The sequence below is a fragment of the Lissotriton helveticus genome, chromosome 3_2 (genome assembly GCF_964261635.1).
Source record: "Lissotriton helveticus chromosome 3_2, aLisHel1.1, whole genome shotgun sequence".
Taxonomy (NCBI): Eukaryota; Metazoa; Chordata; class Amphibia; order Caudata; family Salamandridae; genus Lissotriton; species Lissotriton helveticus.
The window spans coordinates 498,614,691-498,640,099 of NC_136062.1; the positions used below are offsets into that span (position 1 = coordinate 498,614,691).

The 25,409-nt window shown below is 52.7% G+C and overlaps 1 protein-coding gene across 1 annotated transcript in view; it reads left to right on the forward strand.

The window, feature by feature from the left end:
• The window catches only part of AGBL2 (AGBL carboxypeptidase 2), a 350,584-nt gene that overhangs the window by 99,919 nt on the left and 225,256 nt on the right, over nucleotides 1–25,409 (forward strand). Inside the window, exon 5 of the mRNA XM_078684573.1 lies at nucleotides 19,020–19,120. Coding sequence (XP_078540699.1) covers nucleotides 19,020–19,120 — 101 coding nt within the window. The remainder of the gene's footprint in view (nucleotides 1–19,019; nucleotides 19,121–25,409) is intronic.

Sequence of the window (25,409 nt, forward strand, 5' to 3'; positions counted from 1 at the left end):
GACTTTCAAAACTCGATTTTTAATTTGTGGACTTGAATTCTCGACTAATTTGGTAACGAAAAGATGAGGGTATGACTCACTACTTGTCTTGAGACCACTGTTAATACTGAAACATTTTTCGAATCTAGAATAAAAATCACTAATATCTTCATCTTGTTTCTGTTTACAGGCTGAGATTGCATCCCAGTCTTCTTTCCTAGTTGTCAATAATCTGGGTAAAACTTGAATCAATAATTCTGGTAATTCTTTACATTTATCTCCAAGACCGGTACCTGGTACTCGTGCCTTGTCTTCAGCTTCTAGAGCTGTCCAATCGATCTTTTTCTCTCCCACCTCCCATTCTTTTTCTTTTAACTTTTCATATACCCCTGCGGGTAACAGGACCTTTAACATTTTAATAATATATGGGTAAGTGTATTCTCCCATACGGAGCATGTCTTTTAATTCTCTATGGAACCCTGCTGGATCTTTGTCATGACAGGGAATTAATTTCTTCATTTCAAGAAGTTCCATCTTTGATATTGGAGTGTATACAAACACTCGTTGCATTACGCCACCCGCCCCTTGGACTGGGTGGACTTCTCGTAACGGATTCTGTCTGTCTATGTAGAATGATTTACTTTCTGGGGGTGAGACATGAACAAAATGCGGGTTCAGGAACGTTCTATATTTGTGGCGCTGTTCTAGAATGACACTAATTAAATCGGTACCTAGACCTCTCCATCTATACTGGAGTAACTCGTTCAGGATATCATGCAACGGGCCTGGATCAGAATGTTGACCCTCATACAGAGTAATGAGGTACTGGATCATATACATACCCACCAGTCGTTGCTCGGCTGGGGGCAGTTTCAGAAACATTTGTGCCACTATTTCGTCTGGAAAAGTGGTAGAATCAGTAATCCATCGGACTGCTGATCGGACAAGTTCTTGTTCATGCATAGTACTTAGCTCACTGTAACCGACTCGTGATTTCAGAATGTGATCGGTAGCTTGAAATACTTGTTCTAGAGAACCTTGTTCTGGTGCTGGATGATGAAAAATAGACTTGTGTTCTAGGCGTAAACGGCGATCTGGAAATCTGGATTTTCCTACATACGCTATTCTGGCGGGATTCTCGTCTTCCTCTTCAGGATCAGAGATACTTTCTTTCTCGCTTACTTGTGCTGCTTTACGCTGGTCGTGTAACCTTATTATTTCTTTACGAATTTTCTTGTACATACTCTCCATGGCACTGACGGTCTTGTGCTTACCCTCGGCTATATTATCACTCCACCTTGTCAGGATTCTCATTTCGGCGGGATCTTTAGACGGGTAATCTTGTTCTCTTATTAGACAATTGATCAGGAACTTTAATATCATGAGCTGAATCTCGGCTTTCCTTTGAGACATAATCTCGCCAATACTTTCTGGATCATCCCCTGTACGGATGAAACGATATATTCTGTCTAGATCTTCTTTCATATTCGGTAAGGTGACTAGATACTCGGTCACTCTCCTTACACGTAAGGAATATAAAACCATGGTATATTCGCCTGGGACTGGATCATAGACACATTCGTTAAGGGCTTGCCTGATTTCTGTGACAGACTTATTACTTTTAGGAGTACGCTGTGATGCTTGAGCATGTAATTCGAGTGCCGATAAACGTTTGTGTGGCGGCGGGGTTTGAGGAGTAGCTCCTCCTGCGGCCCCTAAACTGGAGTCGTCTACTGAGGCTCTACGTCCTGGCAGAGTGGGAAATGGAACTGTAGGCTGGACCGGGGGTACCGTAACAGGTACTCCGGTGTCTGGAGGAGCGGGAAGTGCCTGATTTACAGGGACTAGCGGAGCGCGAACAGGATTTGCATATTCTGGGACGGTGTCGTCCAGATAGGACGAAATAAAAATATCAGCTGCGGTCGGTTTGTGACGTAGCTTGGTCGGAACTAATGGTGGCGGGAAATTACTGGGTGCCTCTGGGGTCGCTTTTGGCAAACCTTCGGCAAGGAGAGGATACATACCCTTAATAAGGGCATGCCTCTGTCTGTCTGACTGTTCGGTTTTGACTTGTTCACCTATCTCGATTAATTCTCTTTCCTGGGCTCGTTCTTGGGATTCTCTACTTAACTCTGACTTTCTGACTTCTTTTTCCGTTCTTCTATGAGCTTCCTTACGCCATAACTCGATGGCATCTTTCTGTGACTGTCTGGCTTTCTTTTTCCATAATGCTTCTTCTACTCGCATGATACATTCGGCATCCCATGTACCCGATACGGGCCATCTATACTTTTCTTCTAACTGTTTGGTATACTCTACCCATAAATCTAGATACATTATGGCGCTTATGCCATGTTTCTGATACATAAAATGACCTGGACTGTCCCTAGGCGGGACAGGAACTGCTTCCTCTAACAGACCCTTTCTAGTTTTTAACTGACGTAACTTGGAAAATATAGGCATGACTGAACTGTAATCTGGACAAAATACGATACACAATAAAAACACGAAATCACATCGCACTCATACCACAACAGTAAAAATACATGAAGAACATTATAAATAACAGTTCGAACAGAATATTACCTGGAATACTGAGAACAGAAATAGAACAGATTTTCTCGAGAACGGAACAGACTAGAGTTACTGGATGCACTGCTGTAACAGTACGTAACATACCGGTCCCATAAAGGGACGCATCAGGACCCGTATCCACCTAGGTGAACACTTCGTTTGTGAGTCTGGGCACCACCAACCCACGGACCAGGAGTCAATTTAAATTGGTCCTGTCTAGATACTACCCCAGCAATGGTACTCACCGGGCAGCACGGAACGGAAGACCTCGGACTGGACTGGACGACGGACGACGAACTTCGGACTTCGGACTTCAGTTACAGGTGGGCCTCCGGATACCTCGGACCTTGGACTCTCGGCTTGGGCTCTGGTCGGGACTCGCCGCGTTCCTCCACCGTCTCGTTCGGATGCTGGACCGCCTCCTCCGTCTCCTCCGTGGGCCTGAGGGAGACTTGAGCAGAAATATCTGCCGCTGCGCAGAAGAGTTCCGTCACGACTGCAGAGGGTCAGGGGGTCGGCGTGGCTTCACCGACGCGTGGGGAAAGGGCAAGTCCCTGTTCGGGCGCCATTATGTGGTAAATAAATAAATAATACCCTATTTTTGACTAGACTTATAGCATAACAGATAGCTCAATAAAATAAGAGTCAAGATTCGAGGTAGTAGGAGTTTCTGCAGGTTTATTACAGCATAAGGACAGGATCAGGACAACCTGCATAGGAACAGAATGACAGGGCCCAGCAGGACAACTGGGGCCCAGCAGGGGAAAAGAGGCCCAGCAGGGGAAAAGAGGCCCAGCAGGGGAAAAGAGGCCCAGCAGCTGCTGGGGCTAGGTCTGGGATGAGCGCGCTAACATTCAATAACAAGACACAGGCATATATACATAGCGCGAACACATAGCATTACATTGCAGTAGGCGTAGCAGTGGGTGGAGCAGAAGGCGTGACGCGTAGCAGTCGCGAAAGATAACAGTAAAAAGAGGTGTAACTGGGAGTATACATAGACATGTGATGCAAACGTAACAGAATATGTCATGAATGGGGCGGAAACATAGGAGGGGGCTACCTAAGGAGCCGGGACCTCTAATCTAATGGTGCGCGAAAACTGGCAATGACGTGTTACTAGGAGAAGCTGGGGGCTACGAACTCTGTGCTAGGAGCAGAGACTAGAGTCTGAAGGGTCGGAGCGACATGTACCTAAACCCTATCTGGTATCTGATGTTTAGGGAACATGTTGATATGAACTAGAAGTCATGAGGGGAGAAGCTAACTTGATTCTAAGACTGGACCATGCATTATTCTACATGTAGTGCGTGATGAAGAATACTAAATGACCATTAAATACAGTATTTCTCTAACGTGGAGCCGAGTAGGCTAGACAATGACGGAAACTATTGATGCAGTTCAGTAGCTTAGGAATGCAGAGGAGGAGGACCGAACTGATAGCTGGAATCATAACATACTTTTGGCAGACTCAGAGGCAGAGCCAAGCTGCACCGGGCACTGCGAGGCAGGAAGTAAGTGAAGGGTCGAGGATACAGGTGGGGGCTGTATCGCTCCTCAGCGAGGCTTTCAGGAGACAGGAGCTGAATCTGTTGTCCGGGCCCTTTTGAGGCCTGGAAACGGGGACTTTATAATGGAATAACGTGCACACTGGGAAACGTGGCAACATTACTTTACATAGGCCTGATATTCGTAGTATTCACGAGGACTGGAAACCAACATACTAGAGGTGGACACAACTGGAATTGCGTCATTAATCGGACATGGGGAATAACATATGCATATTAGCCATGCACACATAACATATGATGGATGAGGCGTAGGGACACAAAACATGGCAAAATTTACTTTTCCACATTCCCTCCTTGTCACTACGTTTCCATCAGGAAACATCAATTTTCATGATACCATCTATCATTTCATACAGTATCATTTGCTCGTCTCGAATTGTCTTGGAACGGGATTTAGAACGGGACTTGGGACTAGGAATACAAGAGGTAGCACACATGCTGCAAATCGCAGGGCCACATTGTATACAGAGGCAGCAGCTAAATATGATCGCTACTGCAATACCTAGAAAGGACAGGACTTTCCATCCCCATGCGGAAATTATATTCCAGAACCAACCGGACCATGTCCAGGTGCCTGGATCTTGATGTAACAGATGGGCAATTTTATGGAGTCTGGTTATAGCTGAATAAACAGACGGCGCGTTATTTGGAATGAAAATGCAGCAACTAGATCCGATGACTCTACATACCTTCTTCATGTGATCAGGGCCTGGACGGAGTATCGGGGTTTATCATCCTACGGGTCTTGCTAGGGCTCTACAAGTGTCTTTACCTTCTTCATGTGATCAGGGCCTGGGAGGGAGTATCGGGGTTCATCACCCTACGGGTCTTGCTGGAGTTCTACGAGCATCTTTACCTTCTTCATACGATCAGGGCCTGGACGGAGTATCGGGGTTCATCACCCTTTGGGTCTTGCTGGAGCTCTACGAGCATCTTTACCTTCTTCATGTGATCAGGGCCTAGGAGGGAGTATCGGGGTTCATCACCCTTCGGGTCTTGCTAGAGCTCTACGAGCATCTTTACCTACTTCATACGATCAGGGCCTGGGAGGGAGTATCGGGGTTCATCACCCTTCGGGTCTTGCTGGAGTTCTACGAGCATCTTTACCTTCTTCATGTGATCAGGGCCTGGGAGGGAGTATCGGGGTTCATCACCCTTTGGGTCTTGCTGGAGTTCTACAAGTGTCTTTACCTTCTTTACGTGATCAGGGCCTGGGAGAGAGTATCTGGGTTCATCACCTTTCGGATCTTGCTGGAGCTCTACCAGCATCTTTATCTTCTTCATGTGATCAGGGCCTGGGAGGGAGTATCGGGGTTCATCACCCTTTGGGTCTTGCTGGAGCTCTACGAGCATCTTTACCTTCTTCACGTGATCAGGGCCTGGGAGGGAGTATCGGGGTTCATCACCCTTCGGGTCTTGCTGGAGCTCTACGAGCATCTTTACCTTCTTCATGCGATCAGGGCCTGGTAGGGAGTATCGGGGTTCATCACCCTTCGGGTCTTGCTGGAGCTCTACGAGCATCTTTTCCTTCTTCATGCGATCAGGGCCTGGTAGGGAGTATCGGGTTCAGCACCCTTCGGGTCTTGCTAAAGTTCTTCAAGTGTCTTTACCTTCTTCATACGATCAGGGCCTGGGAGGGAGTATCGGGGTTCATCACCCTTCGGGTCTTGCTGGAGCTCTACGAGCATATTTACCTTCTTCATGTGATCAGGGCCTGGGAGGGAGTATCGGGGTTCATCACCCTTCGGGTCTTGCTGGAGCTCTACGAGCATCTTTACCTTCTTCATACGATCAGGGCCTGGGAGGGAGTATCGGGGTTCATCACCCTACGGGTCTTGCTGGAGTTCTACAAGTGTCTTTACCTTCTTCATGTGATCAGGCCTGGGAGGGAGTATTGGGGTTCATCACCCTACGGGTCTTGCTGGAGTTCTACAAGTGTCTTTACCTTCTTCATGTGATCAGGGCCTGGGAGGGAGTATCGGGGTTCATCACCCTTCGGGTCTTGCTAGAGTTCTTCAAGTGTCTTTACCCTCTTCATGTGACCAGGGCCTGGAAGGTAGTACCTGGCTCTTGGCCTCACTGGACCTTCACCTGAGTAGTTGTTGTGAAACAGCTGTAGGTCCGGCTGCGTTTCAGTAGCAAGATGGTCTGTATGTTGTGGTGGTAACTAGCCATGGACCCTTGGCAAGTAACAGAGCATCCTTTGTGCAACATGACTAACCCAGTGGATGTCCAGGGGCCTCTTTTGAGGCCATTGACCCATGACGAGTAACAGAGCATCATGTATGTCCTAGTACAAGACGAAGGGCTTCTTTCTCAGGACATGAAACCATGATGAGTAACAGAGCATCATATGTGCAACATGACCGCCCTAGTATAGGCCGAAGAGCCTCTTCCATAGAACATGGAACCATTACGAGTCACAGAGCATCATGTGTGCAACATAACTGGCCTAGTACGATCTGAGGAGCCTCTGTCTCAGGCCATAGAACCATTAGAATTAAAAAAACATCATGTGTGCAACATGACAGCACGAGTGCAGGGCGAAAGACCTCTTTGTCAGGGCATGAAACCATGACGAGTCACAGAGCATCATACATGCAACATGACTGTCCTAGTACAATCCGAGTAGCCTCCTTCGTAGGCCGTGGAACCATTACAAGTCACAGAGCATCATGTGTGCAACATGACTGCCATAGAAAAGGGTGAAGGCCTCATTCTCAGGCCATGGATCCATGACATGTCACAGAGCATCACGTATGCAACATCACTGTCCTAGTACAAGCAGAGTAGCCTCTTTCTCATACTCTGACACACGATGAGCTCTGTATATGAAGAATAAGAGATGGTCTACATGTGAGAGGCATGCTCGTATGTTTCTATCGAGATGTTTAACAAATACACCAAAATTCTGAAGAAAAAAGTCTACTATCAGAAGGCGGTGTGAAGAGTCTGAAGATGTGGGTTTAAATCTTTCCTGAAAGTGAAGTCTGAAGTGCAAAGAGAGGCCCTTCCAGAGACAAGTCCATAAGATGAGAAGGCCAAGTGGCTGTTTTGGGTTTCTAACATGGCAAGAGATTTGCACCTAGAAGTGTGCATTTTACATCATGTGTTGGGTTTGTAGGCCAGGTAGTCAGATCTTCTCTGGCGACGTGCCTTGCTAATTATGCAAGACATTTTCAAATGGATTCTGGCAGGAAAAGAGTCAGTGCAGACGTTACAGGATTAGGATTCCATCAAAAGCTCACAAAACACCTGTTGATCAAAAGACCGGGTATAGAACCAGGTGTCTGTGTCTACGGCAAAGCGTTCTGTAAACAAGGGCTACAAGTTTGGGGAATGTTCATGTAGCTTCAGAGGAGTCTGAGCCAACCTGTGGGGGTCTGTACCACTTAGCATGAAACGAACACCAGGCCTTTATCAGCTGATTACGTCTCTAAACACCTTATGCTTGACCAAAAGGTTTGGTGGATAATTGTACTTCGGTTCGCCCTTGTCAAGCTTTAGAGTGAGGAAGATTAATATATCGGAGAATCTCGACAGGAGAATAAAGGTTTGCATGCTACTAGCGACTTTGGGGGATCAAAAAGGTGTGTTAGTTGGATGCTGACTTTAAGATACTACCAATTGTATCATAATAGCTATAGTGTAGGCAATGTGAAACTGTATCCACAACATGCCACATTTTCTCCCTTTATGGGAAGATAGATGTTTTACAAACTTTTCAGGATTTAGTAGCTTCTAGAGGTTAGTTCGCTATTTACGCGGTTTTGTAAAGCGCGTTATACACTTCAAATGAATTCTCTTTTTGCTGTTGGTCAATGCAGCTTCCATCCTATTGCCAAGTAGCACCTAGAAGCTTTTTCTTAAATATAATATGTAGCTCTGTGTAAGTAGATAACATAGACATCTGATGACAGCTTTGTGATGGGAGCGTCTGGCATTTCTTGGTTCCATAGATTCAGCACCTTTTAAAATGATGTCTCTACAAGTCTCGGCAGGGTTGTAATGCAACATCACCCTCGACTGAATTCCTGAAATATGAAGTGCCTCCTGGGAGACATCAGAGAACAGCAAATCTGGCTTCCAGTAACTCCTCTTGTGTGTCTTCTGGGAGTGTCCAAGATTATAAACTTGTACTTCCAGTAACTCCTCTTTTGTGTGGTCTGGGAGTGTCAGAGATTATAAACTCTTACTTCCAGCTAACTCCGCTTTTGTGTCTCTGGAAGTGTCAGAGATTATAAACTCTTACTTCCAGCTAACTCCTCTTGTGTGTCTTCTGGGAATGTCGGAGATTATAAACTTCTACTTCCAGTAACTCCTCTTTTGTGTCTTCTGGGAGTGTCGGAGATTATAAACTTGTACTTCCAGCTAACTCCTCTTTTGTGTCTTCTGTGAGTGTCAAAGATTATAAATCTTACTTCCAGCTAACTCCTCTTGTGTGTCTTCCGGGAATGTCAGAGATTATAAACTTCTACTTCCAGTAACTCCTCTTTTGTGTGGTCTGGGAGTGTCGGAGATTATAAACTCTTACTTCCAGCTAACTCCTCTTGTGTGTCTTCTGGGAGTGTCCAAGATTATAAACTTGTACTTCCAGTAACTCCTCTTTTGTGTGGTCTGGGAGTGTCAGAGATTATAAACTCTTACTTTCAGCTAACTCCGCTTTTGTGTCTCTGGAAGTGTCAGAGATTATAAACTCTTACTTCCAGCTAACTCCTCTTGTGTGTCTTCTGGGAATGTCGGAGATTATAAACTTCTACTTCCAGTAACTCCTCTTTTGTGTCTTCTGGGAGTGTCGGAGATTATAAACTTGTACTTCCAGCTAACTCCTCTTTTGTGTCTTCTGTGAGTGTCAAAGATTATAAATCTTACTTCCAGCTAACTCCTCTTGTGTGTCTTCCGGGAATGTCAGAGATTATAAACTTCTACTTCCAGTAACTCCTCTTTTGTGTGGTCTGGGAGTGTCGGAGATTATAAACTCTTACTTCCAGCTAACTCCTTTTGTGTGTCTCTGGAAGTGTCAGAGATTATAAACTCTTACTTCCAGCTAACTCCTCTTGTGTGTCTTCTGGGAGTGTCAGAGATTATAAACTCTTACTTCCAGCTAACTCCTCTTGTGTGTCTTCTGGGAATGTCGGAGATTATAAACTTCTACTTCCATTAACTCCTTGTTGGACCCGGCCTCGTGGCGTGGTCCTACCCCTCCCGCATGGCGGGCCCCGGACGACATCGGCCCTCCATCTAGCCCGGGTCGGCCTCGGGCACACCTCTGCACGCCCTCCAAACCACCAGATCCGCCACCTGGCGGCCCACAACCACTGACACGGCACCCTCGGGCCGCCCCAGCATTACCGGTCCGGTGCCCACCCCGGACCCTCATTCCAGGCCCGACGCCATCTTGGGCCCATCACGTCACAGACACGTGGTCCCGGACCAGCCGCGGCCACGGCCCCAGCGAGCCCGCCATCGAGGCACCAAGCACCCTCCGGGTGGTAGAGTGGCCACTCCACCAGAGACAAGGAGAGGGGAGTTTCGATGGCTCTCCAACCATCCCCGGATGCCTGGTTTCGATCACCCTCCGGCCTCCCTGGTCTCCGGCTCCACCCCCCTGCTGGGTGTCTGGACACCATCATCCCGGCCCCTCTGACCCCCAGGCGAAAGGGTCCGGACATCAAAGGACTCCAGACCTATATCTGGGCCAGCCCCGGAGTAGGACGGGAGTTGTATCCCGGAGTCGAGAAGCCCTGCTGACGCTGTCGCGGCTGACCCTGAGACGAACTCACCTTGCTGTTCTACCTGGAGCCTGCTGGCGCTGCCGCGGTCCATCTTTGCTGTAACCATCCTGGAACCGGCTGGCGCTGCCGCGGTCCACACTCGCTGAACCATCTGGGAACCTGCTGGCGCTGCCGTGGTCCACACTCGCTGAACCATCTGGGAACCTGCGGGCGCTGCCGCGGTCCACATTCGCTGAACCATCTCGGAACCTGCTGGCGCTGCCGCGGTCCACACTCGCTGAACCATCTGGGAACCTGCTGGCGCTGCCGCGGTCCACACTCGCTGAACCATCTGGGAACCTGCTGGCGCTGCCGCGGTCCACACTCGCTGAACCATCTGGGAACCTGCTGGCGCTGCCGCGGTCCACACTCGCTTAAACATCTTGGAGCCTGCTGGCGCTGCCGCGGTCCACACTCGCTGAATCATCTTGGAGCCTGCTGGCGCTGCCGCGGTCCACGCTCGCTGACCCATCCTGGAGCCTGCTGGCGCTGCCGCGGCCCAACCTTCCGGAACCCCCCAGCTCGAGGATTGAGAGCTGTGCGTAGGGTCCCGTTGCAACCGACCATCGATAAGACTGTCCCGCTACCTTGCCCTTGCCACGAGACTTTCCAGATCTCTGGATCTGCTGTATATATTGAAACGATACTTATTGCCCAATAAAGATTGAAAACTCTATCTACGTGTGTTGTATATTTGTGGTGGTGTGGTTACTCTGCTGTACGATTCTAGGAGAGGGCCCTCCCGTCGGAGGCCTCACGACATCGCTCGGTCCCTTCTCTGAAGGAGGGGTAGACCTAGGGGTGGTCAGTCAGACACCTTCTGCCTCCCCCGGGTTCGCCTTTCTAACATTGGTGGCAGCGGTGGGATCCGAGCCAACGCAAAATCGTACAGAGAGTGATCGACCCGCTACGACGGGAAAACACACAGAGACCATGACGACCCAAGGAACCAACCTACCTGCCGAATTCCAGAAAGAGAAGATAGAAGAATACAGCCACAAAGAACCAAAACAATTCTGTAAAGACATGGGTATCGCTACCACTGGCCTGAGCACAAAAGAGGACTTCAAATCGGCCCTACAAGCCTGGGTGGAAACCCAAGACAGACCACCCCAAGAGGAGAATGGCCCGAACGGGCAACAGGAAACCAGCGCACCCCCGACGGGGGAAAGAACCGCAACACTGAACGCGGACCTCATCTATGAAGACGCTCGAGAACAAGAGCGCAACCGGCTACACGAAGTGGAACTTGCACGACTCCGGCTAGACGGAGAACTCCAGCTAGCGGAGAAAAAGATAGCCCTCGAGCAACTACGGCTGGAGGGGGATCTAGAAGAGAAACGGAGACAACGTGACCTCGAAGAAAAACGACTAGCCTATGAACACGAACGAGGCCTGAGAGAACTAGAAATCAAAGCCAAGATCAACGAAGATAGCGCGGCCGGGGCCAAGACCGCGGCCCCTCCCGTGGACACCAAGGTTCACCTACCGAAAGATGTAGTCAAAGAATACTACAAGAACGATGATATCCAACAATGGTTCAAAGCCTACGAGGTGGCCATGACCGCCCATCGGGTGCCCCTGAAGGATTGGGGCGCCGGCCTGTGGGGAAAGTTTGTCAACGAAGGGAGAGACGCCCTGCTGGAACTCCCTGACACCGAAATGACCTCCTATGAACACATGAAAACGGCCCTACTCACGCGCTACGGACTCACCCCCGAAATGTACCGGCAGAGGTTCCGAGACTGTAAAAAAAAATCCCCGGTACCACTTGGGTAGAATATGTGAACTTTTTTAGCAGAGCCTTCTAGGGGTGGGTCAAAGGCAGTCAGGTCACTACCTACCAGCAGTTGGTCGACCTGATGTTATGGGAGCACCTCTCCAACAACTGCTTAATTGAACTACGACAGCACCTCCTCAACAGCAAGTTGACTGAGCCGCGGAAGCTAGCGGTCGAAGCAGATCGGTGGGCGAGCAACCGCGTCCACCGGAACACCACCGGAGAATACGGACGAGGGTCCCCGGGGAACCACCGGCCGCGAGGCGGCGGGTCTGGCATCAGCCGAGGTCGAGACCTTCCGCCGGGGTCTTCGGCCACCTCCTCTACACCAGCCGCCAGCCCGAGGGGGGCCCATCCAGCCCGACCGGGGCCACGCCCCAACGTTACGTGCCACAGATGCCAACGGCTGGGTCACTATGCCAATGATCCTCTCTGCCCCATGAACCAGCGGCCCGGCACCACCGGGCCCCCCGGTCGACAAATCACTGCAGCTGCCCTGAGCGCAGAAAAGGATGAAGAAGAAGAGGTCCCTATGGAACCAGAAGAATGGGAGTCCGCGGCCATGTGCCTCGCCTCCCTGGGCGACAAAGACATGATCCCCCGAGACCAGATTCCGGTCAACACCCAGAAGTACCGCCAGTGGGTCACCATCAACGGACGCTGGGCCGAGGCTCTCCGTGACACGGGGGCCAGCATAACCGCCGTCCGCTGCCATCTGGTGACCCCAGAACAAATCTTGCCCCATGTTCTGTGCCCTGTCCGGTCAGCGGACAATTCCGAGAGCCTGTGCCAGATGGCCCGCATCCCCTTCGAGTGGGGAGGAGTGTCCGGCCTGCTGAAAGTCACCGTCCGAGACGATGCCCTGGTGGACTGCCTCCTAGGGAACGACCTGGAAAGTTCCCCCTGGGCACAGATCGAGCGAAGAGAACATCTGGGGATGCTAGGCCTTCCTGAATGGGTTTGCGTAACGACCCGATCCATGTCCACCCGGGACGCCGTCCCAACCGAAGACAATCCGCCCAAAGAACCTGAATGGCCGGCACCTCCGCCACCCGCCACTGCCACGGCCGAAACCGAACTGGGGCCGCAGGGCCCCAGCCATGAAGAACTTACCGAGCTCGGGCCCCTTCCCGAACTAGCTCAGTGGCGCCAAGAAGTGGGCCCCACCCGCGAGCAGTTCCGTCGGGAAGAATAGACATGTCCTTCCCTTGAGGGACTCCGACAACAAGCCGCCACGCAAGCCACAGGAGACTCCTCGGGGTCCCACTGGATCTATTGGGACCAGGACCTCCTGTACAGTGAACAAAAGATCGCCGAGCTGGGGGCCGGCCGAGTGCTAGTCGTCCCCCTCCACTTCAGAGACTTTCTCTTAAACCTGGCACATGATGTGCCCCTCGCCGGACACCTGGGGCAGGACAAAACCTACAGCCGCCTGGTGACCCACTTTTATTGGCCGAAGATGCGCCGCGATGTGTACAACCACTGCCGAACCTGTCCGACCTGCCAAGCCAGCGGAAAGAGTGGGGGGAAAATCAAGGCCCCACTCCAACCGTTTCCCGTGGTGACCACTCCCTTCGAGCGAGTAGGGATCGACATTGTGGGGCCCCTGGATCCTCCAACCTCCCAGGGGCACCGCTTCATCCTCGTCCTGGTGGACCATGCCACCCGCTACCCAGAAGCTATCCCCCTCCGGACTATCACAGCCCCCGTAGTGGGTCGGGCGCTAATGGGGATCTTCTCCCGAGTCGGCTTCCCCCGAGAGGTCGTCAGTGATCGGGGCACAAACTTTATATCGAAATATATGCGGTCCCTGTGGCAACAATGCGGGGTCGCGTATAAGTTCACCACCCCGTATCACCCTCAAGGGAATGGAATAGTGGAGTGATTTAATAGGACCCTGAAAGGAATGATCAAGGGCCTAGAAGAGCCCCTCCGGCGCAAATGGGACGTTCTGCTGCCATGCCTCCTGTTCGCCTACCGGGAGGTACCCCAGAAGTCCCTGGGGTTCAGCCCCTTTGAACTATTATATGGACACCCGGTGCGAGGCCCCCTCAGCCTGGTCAAGGAAGGCTGGGAGCTGGCCGCCTCCGATACTCCGCCCGATGTTTTCCGATACCTCTTGACTCTCCGCAACCAGACTCGGAAGTTCCGGGAACTGGCCGAAACCAACCTGAAGGCCAGTCAAGAGGAGATGAAGCGCTGGTATGATGAAAATGCCTCGTCCATTGAATTCGAGCCGGGCCAGCAGGTCTGGGTCATGTCCCCGGTCGACCCCGGCGCCCTCCAGGACAGATGGACGGGGCCCTTCAAAGTGGTGGAGCGCAAGAGCCCCGTCACCTACCTAGTGGACATGGAGTCCCCCCGGAACCCCCTCCGGGTCCTACACGCCAACCGGCTCAAGCCCCACTTTGTCCGCACCGAACTGAGCCTGTTGTTGGCTACCGATGACGGAGCAGAGGACGACTCCGAGCCTCTACCAGACCTCCTGAGCACCTCCGAGATAGATGGCTCCGTCGAGGGAGTCTCCCTCTCTCCCGCGCTGACACCCAAACAGCGCCAGGACTGCCAGGAACTGCTGGGTCAATTTGCGAACTTTTCCCTCACCCCCGGAGTCACCCAGTGGTGTGTCCACGACGTCGACACCGGGGACAGTCCGCCCGTGCGGCACCGAGCCTACCGAGTCCCTGACCGAGTCCGGGCCTGCATCCAAGCCGAAGTTTCCAAGATGCTAGCCCTAGGGGTAGTCGAACCTTCAGACAGTCCATGGGCCAGTCCCGTCGTCCTGGTCCCTAAAGCCGCCGCCCCCGGGGTACCCCCGGAGCTGCGGTTCTGTGTCGACTACCGGGGACTGAATGCCGTCACCAGGACCGACGCCCATCCCATTCCCCGAGCGGATGAACTGATCGATCGCCTGGGAGCCGCCAGGTACCTCAGCACCTTCGACCTCACGGCCGGATACTGGCAAATCGGCCTCACGCCAGGGGCACAAGAACGATCCGCTTTCTCGACCCCCGATGGCCACTTCCACTTCAACGTGATGCCCTTCGGCATGAAGAATGCTCCGGCCACCTTCCAGAGACTAGTGAATCAGGTGCTGGCAGGGCTGGAAGAGTTCAGTGCCGCCTATCTGGACGATATTGTGGTGTACAGCCTCTGTTGGGACGAGCACCTGACCCACCTCTGGAAGGTCCTGACGGCCCTCCAACGGGCCGGACTAACAATAAAAGCCAGCAAGTGCCAGATCGGTCAAGGGTCCGTGACCAATCTGGGACACCAAGTGGGGAGCGGCCAAGTGGCTCCCCTTCAACCCAAGATCGACGCCATCCAGGCCTGGGAGCCCCCGTCACCCAGACCGCCGTCCTAGCCTTCCTGGGGCTCACTGGATACTATCGACGGTTCATAAAGGACTATGGGAGCATTGTGGGGCCCCTCACAGAACTAACCTCCAAGAGACTACCCCCGAAGGTGCACTGGACCCCCGAGTGCCAAGTAGCCTTTGAGACACTAAAGACTGCCATGTGCTCCGCCCCGGTGCTCCAGGCCCCCGACTACAGCCGGAGTTCATCGTCCAAACTGACGCCTCGGAACACGGCATTGGGGCCGTACTGTCCCAAATGAACTCTGACGGAGTTGACCTTCCTGTGGCCTTCATCAGCCGGCGCCTGCTGGCCCGAGAACAACGATGGAGCACCATCGAGAGGGAAGCATTCGCCGTCGTATGGGCCCTAAAGAAGCTCCGGCCCTACCTCTTCGGCACCCACTTCCGAGTACAGACCGACCACCGGCCCCTGCGGTGGTTGATGCAGATGCGGGGCAAGAACCCGAAGTTGCTACGTTGGTCCATCTCCCTCCAAGGGATGAACTTCACCGTGGAGCATTGCCCTGGCAACAACCACGCCAACGCTGACGGCCTCTCCAGATTCTTCCGCCTTGGCGAGGAGAATCCCCAAGAAGATGGGTGACTCTCCCCTGCCTTCAGCTGGGGGGGACGCGTGTTGGACCCAGCCTCGTGGCGTGGTCCTACCCCTCCCGCATGGCGGGCCCCGGACGACATCGGCCCTCCATCCAGCCCGGGTCGGCCTCGGGCACACCTCTGCACGCCCTCCAAACCACCAGATCCGCCACCCGGCGGCCCACAACCACTGACACGGCACCCTCGGGCCGCCCCAGCATTACCGGTCCGGTGCCCACCCCGGACCCTCATTCCAGGCCCAACGCCATCTTGGGCCCATCACGTCACAGACACGTGGTCCCGGACCAGCCGCGGCCACGGCCCCAGCGAGCCCGCCATCGAGGCACCAAGCACCCTCCGGGTGGTAGAGTGGCCACTCCACCAGAGACAAGAAGAGGGGAGTTTCGATGGCTCTCCAACCATCCCCGGATGCCTGGTTTCGATCACCCTCCGGCCTCCCTGGTCTCCGGCTCCACCCCCCTGCTGGGTGTCTGGACACCATCATCCCGGCCCCTCTGACCCCCAGGCGAGAGGGTCCGGACATCAAAGGACTCCAGACCTATATCTGGGCCAGCCCCGGAGTAGGACGGGAGTTGTATCCCGGAGTCGAGAAGCCCGGCTGACGCTGTCACGGCTGACCCTGAGAAGAACTCACCTTGCTGTTCTACCTGGAGCCTGCTGGCGCTGCCGCGGTCCATCTTTGCTGTAACCATCTTGGAACCGGCTGGCGCTGCCGCGGTCCACACTCGCTGAACCATCTGGGAACCTGCTGGCGCTGCCGCGGTCCACACTCGCTGAACCATCTGGGAACCTGCGGGCGCTGCCGCGGTCCACACTCGCTGAACCATCTCGGAACCTGCTGGCGCTGCCGCGGTCCACACTCGCTGAACCATCTGGGAACCTGCTGGCGCTGCCGCGGTCCACACTCGCTGAACCATCTGGGAACCTGCTGGCGCTGCCGCGGTCCACACTCGCTCAACCATCTCGGAACCTGCTGGCACTGCCGCGCTCCACACTCGCTGAATCATCTTGGAGCCTGCTGGCACTGCCGCGGTCCACACTCGCTGAATCATCTTGGAGCCTGCTGGCGCTGCCGCGGTCCACGCTCGCTGACCCATCCTGGAGCCTGCTGGCGCTGCCGCGGCCCAACCTTCCGGAACCCCCCAGCTCGAGGATTGAGAGCTGTGCGTAGGGTCCCGTTGCAACCGACCATCGATAAGACTGTCCCGCTACCTTGCCCTTGCCACGAGACTTTCCAGATCTCTGGATCTGCTGTATATATTGGAAGGAGGGGTAGACCTTGGGGTGGTCAGTCAGACACCTTCTGCCTCCCCCGGGTTCGCCTTTCTAACACTCCTCTTTTGTGTCTTCTGGGAGTGTCGGAGATTATAAACTCTTACTTCCAGCTAACTCCTCTTGTGTGTCTTCTGGGAGTGTCAGAGATAATAAACTTGTACTTCCAGCGAACTCCTCTGGTGTGGCTTCTGGGAATGTCAGAGATTATAGACTCATACTTCCAGCTAACTCCTCTTGTGTGTCTCTCTGGAAGTGTCAGAGATTATAAACTCTTACTTCCAGCTAACTCCTCTTTTGTGTCTTCTGGGAGTGTCAGAGATTATAAACTCTTACTCCCAACGAACTCCTTGTGCGCGACTCTAGAGAGAGAGAGAGATCACCAAATTGGACTATTACCCAATCCCTCTTAGGAGCCTTCCAGAGTCACTAAAGAGCAACTATCACACTTTCAAAAAAATCCTCTTGCAAACCTCCTGCAGGTGTCTAACATCTGGCTAACTCTACTTTTTGTGCCTCCTGAAAGACTTCAGAGAGCAGCAGATCAGAGTTTCATCCAACTCCTCTTGTGTTAGTCTCTGGTCACAAGTAAAAGGCAAAGCTGCTGCTATAGGTGCTTTGTACATGACCAGAGGCTTTGAGTGCACCTTTGCCTTGGAGTTAAGGGTCCGATTTATAATCTGGCAGACGTAGTAATCTACGCTGGCCTGTCAGAGGACTGAACTTCTGCCAGCCGTGACTACTCCGCCCGTCAAATTTAGAAATGACAGTCAAGCTGGCGGTCATTTCTAAAGCATTTTCAGGAACCCCTGCCACAGAAGCGGGATTTTGTTTTTGAAAATAAGAAATAGAGTGTTCCCCTCACTATGGGAGTTATCGCCAATGGCAAAGAGAGAGCATTTAGAAATGTTCACTGCCCATTCCAGCCAGGATTGTCCTGGCAGTGACGGGCAGCGAAAAGTGACCTCTAACTCCACCCATCTAAATTAGGGGTGGTTTCCGACTGCCCTTTCTCCTTAGGGCCTTAATCACTGCAGAGACGGAATAGTCTCTGCCGTGATTAAACCAAAGATCCATCCACGTGTAAATCTGGCGGTCTGGATACCTCACCGCCGCTGCGACTGAGTATCCATGCCACCAAGATCTAAACCAGGCCCTCGTCCTCTCTTTCTTGAGGGGAATAAATGAGCACAAAACATCTCCCTTGTCACCACCATTCAATAGTGTCCAAATGAACATCTGAAAAGGCTTTAAGGAGGAGTGTGGCTCAATGGTTAGAGCGGCAGACCCTGATGCAGAGTTCTGGTCCAGTACCAGGGTTCAATTCCCGCCTCGGCGGGTCTTGGGCTCAATTTCCTCGGACCTGACAATTCCCGCCTCGGTGCCTATTCTAATCACGGGCCCCACTCTGTGACTCTGGGCAATAGCTTGCTTAATCTCCACAACGGCCCCCACAGCGCTGGGATGCCTGGCTGCACCCTGGGGGTGCCCAGGAGTGGACACTTCACAGGGAAAGCCAGGAGGGGTTCCACAGCGGTATGAGTAATAGTGCCAGGAAACCGCTTGGTGGCAGTGCGCTCTACAAATACCTTGACATTTACATTTAACTATGTGAAACGTGAGCCCTTCTGTTAATGTTCATATTGTGTCGCTGATTAAGTTAGGGTTTTGCACTGTTCAAACGTCTCATTGCATCTCAGCTGCGTGTCTGAACCCACTGGGGTACAGGATCGTAGCTGTACATTATATGTAAGCATATTGATATACTATTTATTGGATGTGTTCCTTCTAGCAGCTGTACAGGTATTTAAATGCAAAGACACTTTGATCAAACATATTGTTGTTCTCCCAGCACTCCAAACGTCAAGGAGCCGAGTCGTGCAGTTGTTCTGTTTGCAGAGACAGAGAGTTCCGCCGTCCTGCTGAGCAGGACCCTGAGTCCCTGAGTCTGAACTCCTCTCTGAAAGCCTCACCCTCCTGGATCGAGAGAGACTTTCAGGGAGGAGAAGCAGTGCTTGGAAGTGTTTGCAGAATACTCAGTCTGAGTGCTTGGACCGAGGCCTCCACCGGACGGTAACTCTTTTATTTTCTTCCAGGAGCTAAGAAGGGCACCCATTTTACCACCGAGGATCTGAAGTCTATGGGCCACCACTTCTGCGACACCCTGTTGGACTATTGCGATCCGGACAGCTCCAAGGTGAGACGTGCGATAAATACATTGTAATGCTCATCACTAGGGGCCTATGATGGACGTCCAGCTGGCCAGGGTCTTCCCCTCCAACCCGTGTGCACAGAGGAGGTCGAAGGACTCTGATTAACACCCAGTCCAAGGGACAAACCCCATCAAACAGAGGAGGTTTCTAGGAGGTTTCTGACATTACACCAGTGAGCCATGGAGAAACCATTCTGGAAAAATAGATCACAGTCAACAAGATGAGACGGGAATATGAGAACCGATGCAGGGCAGGGCCAAGGTTCAGGGGGGAGATGTATCCAACTGGGCAGAGAGCAGAATTGACACCAGTAAACTGGACTTTACCCTAAGGCTTGAAACGCAAGGTCTGCGCTGTTACAGAGGCAGCGAAGAATGAATCCCTGCAGGTTTTATAGCTCTATTCCTGGAGTACCTGAAGACTGGCAGCACAGGATAGCGGGTCGAACACTGGGCGGTGTGAGACTTGGTACTCCTAGCAGGATAGCGGGTCGAACACTGAGCGGTGTGAGACTTGGCACTCTTAGCAGGATAGCGGGTTGAACACTGGGCGGTGTGAGACTTGGCACTCTTAGCAGGATAGCTGGTTGAACACTGGGCGGTGTGAGACTTGGTACTCTTTGCAGGATAGCGGGTCGAACACTGGGCGGTGTGAGACTTGGTACTCCTAGAAGGATAGCTGGTCGAACACTGGGCGGTGTGAGACTTGGTACTCCTAGAAGGATAGCTGGTCGAACACTGGGCGGTGTGAGACTTGGCACTCTTAGCAGGATAGCTGGTTGAGCACTGGGCGGTGTGAGACTTGGTACTCTTAGCAGGATAGCTGGTCGAACACTGGGCGGTGTGAGACTTGGTACTCTTAGCAGGATAGCTGGTCGAACACTGGGCGGTGTGAGACTTGGTACTCTTAGCAGGATAGCTGGTTGAACACTGGGCGGTGTGAGACTTGGTACTCTTAGCAGGATAGCTGGTCGAACACTGGGCGGTGTGAGACTTGGTACTCTTAGCAGGATAGCTGGTCGAACACTGGGCGGTGTGAGACTTGGTACTCCTAGAAGGATAGCTGGTCGAACACTGGGCGGTGTGAGACTTGGCACTCTTAGCAGGATAGCTGGTTGAGCACTGGGCGGTGTGAGACTTGGTACTCTTAGCAGGATAGCTGGTCGAACACTGGGCGGTGTGAGACTTGGTACTCTTAGCAGGATAGCTGGTCGAACACTGGGCGGTGTGAGACTTGGTACTCTTAGCAGGATAGCTGGTTGAACACTGGGCGGTGTGAGACTTGGTACTCTTAGCAGGATAGCTGGTCGAACACTGGGCGGTGTGAGACTTGGTACTCTTAGCAGGATAGCTGGTCGAACACTGGGCGGTGTGAGACTTGGTACTCTTAGCAGGATAGCTGGTCGAACACTGGGCGGTGTGAGACTTGGTACTCTTAGCAGGATAGCTGGTTGAACACTGGGCGGTGTGAGACTTGGTACTCTTAGCAGGATAGCTGGTCGAACACTGGGCGGTGTGAGACTTGGTACTCTTAGCAGGATAGCTGGTCGAACACTGGGCGGTGTGAGACTTGGTACTCTTAGCAGGATAGCTGGTCGAACACTGGGCGGTGTGAGACTTGGTACTCTTAGCAGGATAGCTGGTCGAACACTGGGCGGTGTGAGACTTGGTACTCTTAGCAGGATAGCTGGTCGAACACTGGGCGGTGTGAGACTTGGTACTCTTAGCAGGATAGCTGGTTGAACACTGGGCGGTGTGAGACTTGGTACTCTTAGCAGGATAGCTGGTCGAACACTGGGCGGTGTGAGACTTGGTACTCTTAGCAGGATAGCTGGTTGAACACTGGGCGGTGTGAGACTTGGTACTCTTAGCAGGATAGCTGGTCGAACACTGGGCGGTGTGAGACTTGGTACTCTTAGCAGGATAGCGGGTCGAACACTGGGCGGTGTGAGACTTGGCACTCTTAGCAGGATAGCTGGTTGAACACTGAGCGGTATGAGACTTGGCACTCTTAGCAGGATAGCTGGTCGAACACTGGGCGGTATGAGACTTGGCACTCTTAGCAGGATAGCTGGTCGAACACTGGGCGGTGTGAGACTTGGTACTCTTAGCAGGATAGCTGGTTGAACACTGGGCGGTGTGAGACTTGGTACTCTTAGAAGGATAGCTGGTCGAACACTGGGCGGTGTGAGACTTGGTACTCTTAGCAGGATAGCTGGTCGAACACTGGGCGGTATGAGACTTGGCACTCTTAGCAGGATAGCTGGTCGAACACTGGGCGGTATGAGACTTGGCACTCTTAGCAGGATAGCTGGTCGAACACTGGGCGGTATGAGACTTGGCACTCTTAGCAGGATAGCTGGTCGAACACTGGGCGGTGTGAGACTTGGTACTCTTAGAAGGATAGCTGGTCGAACACTGGGCGGTGTGAGACTTGGTACTCCTAGCAGGATAGCTGGTCGAACACTGGGCGGTGTGAGACTTGGTACTCTTAGCAGGATAGCTGGTTGAACACTGGGCGGTGTGAGACTTGGTACTCTTAGCAGGATAGCTGGTTGAACACTGGGCGGTGTGAGACTTGGTACTCCTAGCAGGATAGCTGGTCGAACACTGGGCGGTGTGAGACTTGGTACTCTTAGCAGGATAGCTGGTTGAACACTGGGCGGTGTGAGACTTGGTACTCTTAGCAGGATAGCTGGTCGAACACTGGGCGGTGTGAGACTTGGTACTCTTAGCAGGATAGCTGGTTGAACACTGGGCGGTGTGAGACTTGGCACTCTTAGCAGGATAGCTGGTCGAACACTGGGCAGTGTGAGACTTGGTACTCTTAGCAGGATAGCGGGTCGAACACTGGGCGGTGTGAGACTTGGTACTCCTAGAAGGATAGCTGGTTGAACACTGGGCGGTGTGAGACTTGGTACTCTTAGCAGGATAGCTGGTCGAACACTGGGCGGTATGAGACTTGGCACTCTTAGCAGGATAGCTGGTCGAACACTGGGCGGTGTGAGACTTGGCACTCTTAGCAGGATAGCGGGTCGAACACTGGGCGGTGTGAGACTTGGTACTCCTAGAAGGATAGCTGGTTGAACACTGGGCGGTGTGAGACTTGGTACTCTTAGCAGGATAGCTGGTCGAACACTGGGCGGTGTGAGACTTGGTACTCTTAGCAGGATAGCTGGTCGAACACTGGGCGGTATGAGACTTGGCACTCTTAGCAGGATAGCTGGTCGAACACTGGGCGGTGTGAGACTTGGTACTCTTAGCAGGATAGCTGGTCGAACACTGGGCGGTATGAGACTTGGCACTCTTAGCAGGATAGCTGGTTGAACACTGGGCGGTGTGAGACTTGGTACTCTTAGCAGGATAGCTGGTTGAACACTGGGCGGTGTGAGACTTGGTACTCCTAGCAGGATAGCTGGTCGAACACTGGGCGGTGTGAGACTTGGTACTCTTAGCAGGATAGCTGGTTGAACACTGGGCGGTGTGAGACTTGGTACTCTTAGCAGGATAGCTGGTTGAACACTGGGCGGTGTGAGACTTGGTACTCCTAGCAGGATAGCTGGTCGAACACTGGGCGGTGTGAGACTTGGTACTCTTAGCAGGATAGCTGGTTGAACACTGGGCGGTGTGAGACTTGGTACTCTTAGCAGGATAGCTGGTCGAACACTGGGCGGTGTGAGACTTGGTACTCTTAGCAGGATAGCTGGTTGAACACTGGGCGGTGTGAGACTTGGCACTCTTAGCAGGATAGCTGGTCGAACACTGGGCGGTGTGAGACTTGGCACTCTTAGCAGGATAGCTGGTTGAGCACTGGGCGGTGTGAGACTTGGTACTCTTAGCAGGATAGCTGGTCGAACACTGGGCGGTGTGAGACTTGGTACTCTTAGCAGGATAGCTGGTCGAACACTGGGCGGTGTGAGACTTGGTACTCCTAGAAGGATAGCTGGTCGAACACTGGGCGGTGTGAGACTTGGCACTCTTAGCAGGATAGCGGGTCGAACACTGGGCGGTGTGAGACTTGGTACTCTTAGCAGGATAGCTGGTCGAACACTGGGCGGTGTGAGACTTGGTACTCTTAGCAGGATAGCTGGTCGAACACTGGGCGGTGTGAGACTTGGTACTCTTAGCAGGATAGCTGGTCGAACACTGGGCGGTATGAGACTTGGCACTCTTAGCAGGATAGCTGGTCGAACACTGGGCGGTGTGAGACTTGGTACTCTTAGCAGGATAGCTGGTCGAACACTGGGCGGTGTGAGACTTGGTACTCTTAGCAGGATAGCTGGTTGAACACTGGGCGGTGTGAGACTTGGTACTCTTAGCAGGATAGCTGGTCGAACACTGGGCGGTGTGAGACTTGGTACTCTTAGCAGGATAGCTGGTCGAACACTGGGCGGTGTGAGACTTGGTACTCCTAGAAGGATAGCTGGTCGAACACTGGGCGGTGTGAGACTTGGCACTCTTAGCAGGATAGCTGGTCGAACACTGGGCGGTGTGAGACTTGGTACTCCTAGAAGGATAGCTGGTCGAACACTGGGCGGTGTGAGACTTGGTACTCTTAGCAGGATAGCTGGTTGAACACTGGGCGGTGTGAGACTTGGTACTCTTAGCAGGATAGCTGGTCGAACACTGGGCGGTGTGAGACTTGGTACTCTTAGCAGGATAGCTGGTTGAACACTGGGCGGTGTGAGACTTGGTACTCTTAGCAGGATAGCTGGTTGAACACTGGGCGGTGTGAGACTTGGTACTCTTAGCAGGATAGCTGGTTGAACACTGGGCGGTGTGAGACTTGGTACTCTTAGCAGGATAGCTGGTTGAACACTGGGCGGTGTGAGACTTGGTACTCTTAGCAGGATAGCTGGTTGAACACTGGGCGGTGTGAGACTTGGTACTCTTAGCAGGATAGCTGGTTGAACACTGGGCGGTGTGAGACTTGGTACTCTTAGCAGGATAGCTGGTCGAACACTGGGCGGTGTGAGACTTGGTACTCTTAGCAGGATAGCTGGTTGAACACTGGGCGGTGTGAGACTTGGTACTCTTAGCAGGATAGCTGGTTGAACACTGGGCGGTGTGAGACTTGGCACTCTTAGCAGGATAGCTGGTCGAACACTGGGCGGTGTGAGACTTGGTACTCTTAGCAGGATAGCTGGTCGAACACTGAGCGGTGTGAGACTTGGCACTCTTAGCAGGATAGCTGGTCGAGCACTGGGCGGTATGAGACTTGGCACTCTTAGCAGGATAGCTGGTCGAACACTGGGCGGTGTGAGACTTGGTACTCTTAGCAGGATAGCTGGTCGAACACTGGGCGGTGTGAGACTTGGTACTCTTAGCAGGATAGCTGGTCGAACACTGGGCGGTGTGAGACTTGGCACTCTTAGCAGGATAGCTGGTTGAACACTGGGCGGTGTGAGACTTGGTACTCTTAGCAGGATAGCTGGTCGAACACTGGGCGGTATGAGACTTGGCACTCTTAGCAGGATAGCTGGTCGAACACTGGGCGGTGTGAGACTTGGTACTCTTAGCAGGATAGCTGGTCGAACACTGGGCGGTGTGAGACTTGGCACTCTTAGCAGGATAGCTGGTTGAACACTGGGCGGTGTGAGACTTGGTACTCTTAGCAGGATAGCTGGTCGAACACTGAGCGGTGTGAGACTTGGCACTCTTAGCAGGATAGCTGGTCGAGCACTGGGCGGTATGAGACTTGGCACTCTTAGCAGGATAGCTGGTCGAACACTGGGCGGTGTGAGACTTGGTACTCTTAGCAGGATAGCTGGTCGAACACTGGGCGGTGTGAGACTTGGTACTCTTAGCAGGATAGCTGGTCGAACACTGGGCGGTGTGAGACTGGGTACTCTTAGCAGGATAGCTGGTCGAACACTGGGCGGTGTGAGACTTGGCACTCTTAGCAGGATAGCTGGTTGAACACTGGGCGGTGTGAGACTTGGTACTCTTAGCAGGATAGCTGGTCGAACACTGGGCGGTGTGAGACTTGGTACTCTTAGCAGGATAGCTGGTTGAACACTGGGCGGTGTGAGACTTGGCACTCTTAGCAGGATAGCTGGTCGAACACTGGGCGGTGTGAGACTTGGTACTCTTAGCAGGATAGCTGGTTGAACACTGGGCGGTGTGAGACTTGGCACTCTTAGCAGGATAGCTGGTCGAACACTGGGCGGTGTGAGACTTGGCACTCTTAGCAGGATAGCTGGTCGAACACTGGGCGGTGTGAGACTTGGTACTCTTAGCAGGATAGCTGGTCGAACACTGGGCGGTGTGAGAC